We start from the raw sequence: 7,168 nt of genomic DNA, 5'->3' as shown, positions 1-7,168 counted from the left end.
TCTTTCAATATTTGCATCTTGCATACACTTGGATAAAGTGTTTACCTTAACATACATTTGCAGAAGAATTTATATATATATATATATATATGCTTTCAAACTGTATAGAGATGACATTAATGATATACAACTTACAATAATGATTTGCTAAAAAAAGAAAAATAACAAAGGAAAATAGATTTAAAAAAAGACCATGAGGGTAAGAAATTTTTTTTAGTGAGGTTGTTTTAATAGCTTTCTTATGCTGAGGAAGAAATGGTATTAAGGTAGGCTACATAAAAAAAAGAAAGAAAGAAAGAAAGAAAGAAAGAAAGAAAGAAAGAAAGAAAGAAAGAAAGAAAGAAAGAAAGAAAAACTGGTTTGTTGTTGATGAATTTACATTTATGTAGCCTATATACAATTTGCCAATTAAATGTTTTTTAATTTATCACAAAGCAAGCTTTGTTTTTAGTGGGGTCAAAATCAAAGTATCCAAAAAATAATGTCTTTAAAGGTTGCGGATATATCTTGCTGGATATTCTCTTTAATAAATGTGTTAACATTTTTCCATAAAATATAAATATATATTCAGTATAGAAACCAAAATAAATGATAAGTTTCTGTGTGAACTTAGCAAAATGAGCATCTTGTGTCTATATTAATTATATAGGCTATGTAATCATAAAATATTTAACAGGGTAAAATGTATTTATTATTTTGAAAGACACTTCCTTTACTTTATTAGTGAGAAAATATTTTTGTTGTAAGGACCAACTTTTTCCAATTTCAATTTTTAAACAAATTATTCCAGTAAAAGATTGCAGGAGATACAGAAATAATATCTTCAAGAAAAAGGTGTCTAACTTTATCTTTGTTTTCTGAAAAACATATTTTACCTATTGGAGTTTACAGATTCCTGATGGGCTTCCATAACTATGGCAAATTCTTTGTTTTTATTTATATTTAAGTATAAATATATTTATACAGTATACACAACGAAAGAAAAAATATTTCAAAACATATTTAATTATATATTATAACATCTACTATTATATCTATAATTATCTACTATGTATGTGTTGTTTTACTGTTGTTGTCAAAGACTATTGGGTTAAGCCCCACCCCCGTCCCTCCCCAAGCCCCACCCCCGTCCCTCCCCAAGCCCCGCCCCGCCCCTCCCCTCCCGATTCCTCGTGCAGAGAGAGACGGATTTCGTCACTGATCTCTGGCCGCCATTTTAATCAACGCGGCACTTTATTCGTGTTGGAGTCTTTGACCTTTTAAAACCGCTGTAATATATTCTACTTTATAGCTAGCGTCGGATCAATCCACACATACTCCAAAATGCAGGCCGAAGAACAAGGTGACTTCAGCACTGACGAGTTTCCAGAAGGCTCCAAAATAAACGCGAGTAAAAACCAGGAGGATGACGGGTGAGTCTCGGAGCGCGCGGCCTTCCCGCACAACCAAGCGCCTCGCGGACTTTAAATACTAAATCACATGAAAATCACACGTTTGAATCCTTTATTCACATCTAAGTCGTTTCAAACGCGTGTATTATTAATACGCGCAATATTTATTGCTTAAGATACTCGAAACCTAGTTATTGTTATTAACCCGTCTGCAGCGAATTTGCATCCTGGCGTCTAATGGCTTGGATTTTACTTTGGGCAGTGTTTAAATTATAACGGGTTTAATGTTTGTTTTTCTTTTTACTATGTTGCATTCTTAAGATGCATTACCAGCAAATATACATGTAATATCAGAACTTGCATGATAATGCATCGTTTATTCGGTGGCGTGAAATGTATGTTTTTTTATATATTTGAGTAGGAAAATGTTCATCGGTGGACTCAGTTGGGACACCAGCAAGAAAGACCTTACCGACTACCTGTCCAAGTTTGGAGAGGTCCTGGACTGCACCATCAAAACAGACCCCATGACCGGCCGCTCCAGGGGCTTCGGGTTCGTGCTCTTCAGAGACGCTGACAGTGTCGATAAGGTAAATGCTCCCTGACGCTCATTACTTTTGGGGAGAAGATTACTCCGACATCATGTTCATAACCGGTTCTTCATGTGTTCAGGTGTTAGAGCTGAAGGAGCACAAGCTGGATGGCAAATTGATTGATCCCAAGAGAGCCAAAGCCATTAAGGGCAAGGAACCCCCCAAGAAGGTGTTTGTGGGAGGTCTGAGTCCAGACACCACCGAGGAACTGATCCGGGAATACTTCGGGGCTTATGGGGACGTGAGTAACTCAAACTAAGAACTGAATAAACATCTAATAATGAACATATATATGTAATGAAATGATCATATTTGGGACTTTTGATCACCACACTGGTACATATAATCTAATCTGTTATTTTTCTGTCTAAAGATCGAAAGCATTGAGCTTCCCATGGACACCAAAACAAACGAGAGGAGGGGATTCTGCTTTGTGACGTACGTTTTAGAGGATCCGGTTCAGAAACTGCTGGAGAACAGATACCATCAGATTGGATCAGGGAAGGTATGTTGATTTTAAAATATCTTGCAGATCATTTCACACACACACACACACACACACACACACACACACACACACACACCAGTACCTCATTCAGGATAAATACAACTGGTCATAGTAAGCATGCGATCCACTTAAGTATTGTCTTTTACACATTTATTTTATATTTACACTACCAATCAAATGTTTGGGGTCAATGTTTTTAAAAGTTGTATTCATCAAGGATGCATCAAACTGATCAAAAGTCACAGTAAAGACATTTATAATGTTATAAGATTTATATTTCAAATAAATGCTGTTCTTTTGAAGTTTCTATTTATTAAAGAATCATTAAATAAAAATGTATAATGGTTTACACAGAAATAAGAAGCAGCACAACTGTTTTCAACATTGATAATAATCAGAAATGTTTCTTGATCATCATATCAGAATGATTTCTGAAGGATCATGTGACACTGAAGACTGCAGTAATGATGCTGAAAATTCAGCTTTGACAACATTATTATAAACCGTTGTGTGTTTTCTCTGAAATGATTATAAAGGGTGTTTTATCAGAGGAACCGCTATTTCAACTAAACATCTATTGTTGTGAGGTAAAAGATTTATTAGTTAAAATGCAGTAAAGAAATAGTTAAGAGCATGTTTTCCATTGAACACAAAAAACAATGTTTAATAATATTTATGCTTCAGTACATAGTAATAAGTAGCTGTATTCATCTTCATATTGCTAAACATTTTAACAAGCCTTGGTGAACATGTTCTGAAGGATGAAATGATAGTTTGAATTGATGAGAGATTATGGGAATAAATTGATTTGACTCAACTCGACACATCAGCCACATGGTAGTAATGCTGTTTCCATTTGTTGTCAGTGTGAAGTGAAGGTTGCCCAGCCTAAAGAAGTGTACAGACAGCAGCAGAACCGAGCGGACCGGGGCTTTGGAGGAGGCCGAGGAGGAGGAGGACGAGGAGGAGGCCGAGGAAGAGGTATGCCGATCTAGAGGTGGCTCTCTCTTTGGCCAGCTGCTACTTCTAGCTCTTCTTGACCTAAAGGGTTCTCTAACTCTTTCTGAACAGGACAGGGCCAAGGCTATAATCAAGGATACAACAGCTACTATGGCCAGAACTATGGAGGCTACGGCAATGGATACAACCAGGGCTATAATGGCTATTCTGGCTATGACTATTCAGGATACAACTATCCAAATTATGGCTATGGACAAGGCTATGATGAGTACAATGGTAATTTTGCACACATTTAACCCTTAGAGAGCCACGCACTGATATTTATGATGTATTTTATTTTTCACCCTTTAACATGTCTTTAGGAAGCTGTTCGTTATTAAAAATAATTTATTTTAGGCAAAAGTTGCATCAAGGTGTAGTTTGGGAAAACTCTGGGCTTTTAGGGCTGCAAAAGTGCATTGAATTCACAACACAATTCAGCGCACGGGTTTTTGGAAAGAATATATAATTCAACCAGAGAGATAGTTCACAATGTGGCCATTTCAATTCTGCAAATATCATTAAAGCATGTTTTAAATATAATCAAAACATGACACTGAAGGCAAGACACCTCCGATTAATAGGGAAAAAAATTAACTAATAGATTTCACCATACTTCCCCAGTCGACTGATTGGATTAAGAGTTGCCAACATTTTTTTTTTTTTGTATTACAAGTTTTCTGAAATGTTATATTGTAATTTCCAGAACAGAAAACTGGATTAAGACAGGTTCAAAGTTTGTTTCATTTTAGATTTAAAGGTTTTACGGAGGGGATTTTGGATTTGTCTTTTTATTTCTCCATAAATCTGAAAACACTGTCAACATCCAGAAATAAAATATTTTTCACAATGTTTTTAGAAACGAAATGTTTAAAATCAGGCTAATTGAATATGATCAAACTCCTCAGCAAAAATCTTCAGAACATATATATATATATATATATATATATATATATATATATATATATATATATATATATATATAGGAATAAAAGGGGAAAGTTTGGTGTTTGTAAGAGCTGCTGACGTGGAGATTTCTGACTCAGTGCAGGAGAGGAAAACGGCCTTTAAAGATATGTGTTGTAATTCAAATCTGCAGACTCAAATAGGTGCAATAAAAGCAACACTTAAAAGTGAATTTGGGATGTTTTCTTTCCACTAGTTTGAAACCACACTTTATGAAAAGCCAAATAGTTCAAAATTGACCGATGCATGAAAACTGTTTTTGCCTGTAGTGTCTCGCCTTAATTTAAAAAAGTATATATATTTTTTTTATGTCAATAAAAATTATGAAACAGCTAATTTGGAATAGTTTTTGTACCATTCATTGAATAGGCTCCATTGTGTAAGATCAATTGAAAATAGTTTGATCTCTAATTTATGTACAGAATTGCAGGGCATGCAAGACTTATGCAAACAGAAAACTAAAATGAAGACAAATGTATTCAGCCTGCCAGCAAAAACCTGATTGGTCGGTCAGTCTGGACAGCAAAAAAAAATCAAATGGAGGAGGTTTGAAATGCGATTCCACTCATATTTTTACAGATGCGTCTCAGTCTGGACGCTCCGGCTGCTCAAGTCGCATTTCAAACCGTCTCTTAATGCGACACACAACGATAACTCAAAACTGGGGACTGAAGTGCCAGAGGTATTCATACGGGGGTTCAAAGATGGAGGAGTTATTTGGAGAGCGAGATGATGCACCTCCATTTGTCCTGCGTTGGTTTTTAAAAGCCTCGTCACATACGTGTGTACGTCTACGTCAGCCCGTGATATGTTGCTTATGTCTGGAATACTATCTGAGAAGGGTCTGGTTTGCCTGCAGTCTGAGCATAGCTTTAGATGTAATGGGTTGAGCCTTTTAGTCTCCAGCTTTGGCAGTTCATGCACATTTTTGACCCAACAAAGCGGTTGTTGTGATTTAATTTAGCATTTAGTGACTCAATTGAATTGCTTTATACAATTGTGCTACAGCATCTGTATTGGATTTCTGTAGGTCAAACCAGCAGTTACGGCAAGGCCTCGCGGGAGGGCGGAAACCATCAGAACAGCTACCAGCCGTATTGATGAAGTGGCTAAACGCATTCATATCAGCGGTAAGGTCACACATCTTCGCCACGCTCTGGACCCGACCTCAATGTTAAAGATCAATAGACAATACCTAACAGCCTGAAGGCGGCCTATGCATATCAATGCAGCTGAGTTAAATACATGTCTATAGATCTTTAATCGCTAATGTTTGTGTAGCCATTTTTGCCTTTTTAGTGTGCCAGAAAAACGTAAGAGTTTTTCTGTAGGTTTTCCTTTTCCTCCTCCTGCTTTAACAGGTGATCATAAAGGAATAACATAGAGACTTGATAGCAATGCTAACAGGTAAAGTACAGCTAAAGGGGTACAGAGTAAAGGCGCCTCTCCTGATTTTTCCTTTCTTTCCCTAATTCTGATTATTGTACCTTGTTTGTACCTGCCAGCGGGGACTTCATTGCAGGCCGTGTGTCACCTGACCACGACATTCTCTGGGCGTCGCACATAGCGGGCAGAGAGCACGGCATGCACAAGAAAGCGCTGTCCTGTGGTATGGTCTCTTCAAACTTCCTGTACCAGCGTAAAACAAACAAAAAGACAAAGGAGATTCCCCCATTTTCCTTAAGTTGTTGGTTTTCGTTAACAGTTCAAAGTGTGTTTTTTCCAGGACTTTATTAACGTAACCTAAAAGTGATTCATAATAACTGCTTTGATGTATTCTCTTTTTCAATTGTAGTGCTCTTGTATTTCAGTTGTGGAGCTTCAGTGATTTATTTTCTTTGGTTTCTTCCTTAAAAAAACGGTCACCTCCCTTGTAAATAATTGCATAAACTCTCTCATAATGCTTGCTTTTTCTTTAGAGGCCATAGAGAACTTCAAATGGGGTTCACCTCAAGGCTTTTTCTTAAACGTAGCCTTTAAAGATCATATGTAAAGTGGGTTACGAAGCCATTAAAAGCTGACAAATCTGTGTTAGACAGACTCACACATTGGATAAATGCAAATGACATTGCGATTTTCAGGTTAAGACGTTTGGGCTCGCTCCTCGAATGGTCCACCGGCCTCTTGGAGCTGAAGCTTTTGCTGGCTTATGAGCTGTTTTGTCGATCTAAGACGTCGAACATATGATCTTTAATCTTTAATGATGATTTTCCTAGTTTAAAATCGACAGCTCAAGAAGTTAAACACTGAAACATGGACGTGCTGTTTTTTTTGACGTGTCCAAATCGGAGTGGTTCATCTTGTGTATCTTCTCTTGTAGGTCGGAGGCTGACTTCGACATTGCTCCTCGGAGGCAGCTTGTGGAACCCTGTCCGTAAACAACTATTAAAATATGTTATCCGGTCCTCTGGGGACAAATTCAGTGTCTGACCTTGTAAATAGCGAGACGTTTTGTTTCCAAGTTTGTCTTATTCTGTGCTTTGTTCAGATCGAACCTGTAGGTTTTGTGCTGATGTGTTCTTAAGTCTTGATTAGGAAAAGTGTCCTTTATTTTGTATTTTAGTTCTTTTCCTGACGTTTTTTGGATAAAGGGATTAAAAAATGGGAAACAATTTTGTTGTGCCGTGTTTTCATTTTCTCTTGAGTTAAGCACTACCTGTAATGCGTTATAACAAAAAATAAATATGACCTTTTCACATCGTTGGGGGTGT

At 37.0% G+C, this 7,168-nt stretch overlaps 1 protein-coding gene across 9 annotated transcripts; it reads left to right on the top strand.

Moving 5' to 3' along the window:
• Nucleotides 1-1,155: 1,155 nt before the first annotated feature.
• Nucleotides 1,156-7,069, top strand: hnrnpdl (heterogeneous nuclear ribonucleoprotein D-like). Of its 9 annotated transcripts, none has more exons than XR_014626290.1 (9): nt 1,175-1,412; nt 1,813-1,981; nt 2,064-2,225; nt 2,358-2,489; nt 3,359-3,473; nt 3,564-3,728; nt 5,488-5,587; nt 5,963-6,066; nt 6,778-7,069. XR_014626290.1 is itself a non-coding variant. In XM_084400415.1 (8 exons), the coding sequence occupies exons 1-7, from the start codon at nt 1,324-1,326 to the stop codon at nt 5,556-5,558; spliced, it is 903 nt and encodes a 300-aa protein (XP_084256541.1). In that variant the 5' UTR covers nt 1,156-1,323; the 3' UTR covers nt 5,559-5,587; nt 6,778-7,069. The 9 variants fall into 9 exon arrangements, 5 of the variants coding, with proteins under 5 accessions (XP_084256541.1, XP_084256540.1, XP_084256539.1 ...); XR_014626292.1 differs by having other exon boundaries at nt 1,190-1,412; nt 1,810-1,981; XM_084400415.1 differs by lacking the exon at nt 5,963-6,066 and having other exon boundaries at nt 1,156-1,412.
• The last annotated feature ends 99 nt before the right edge of the window (nt 7,070-7,168 follow it).

Source organism: Rutilus rutilus (genome assembly GCF_951802725.1).
Source record: "Rutilus rutilus genome assembly, chromosome: 25".
In the NCBI taxonomy this organism is placed as follows: Eukaryota; Metazoa; Chordata; class Actinopteri; order Cypriniformes; family Leuciscidae; genus Rutilus; species Rutilus rutilus.
Note: the sequence above shows the minus strand (reverse complement) of the source record. Positions and strands in the feature narration are given on the sequence as shown.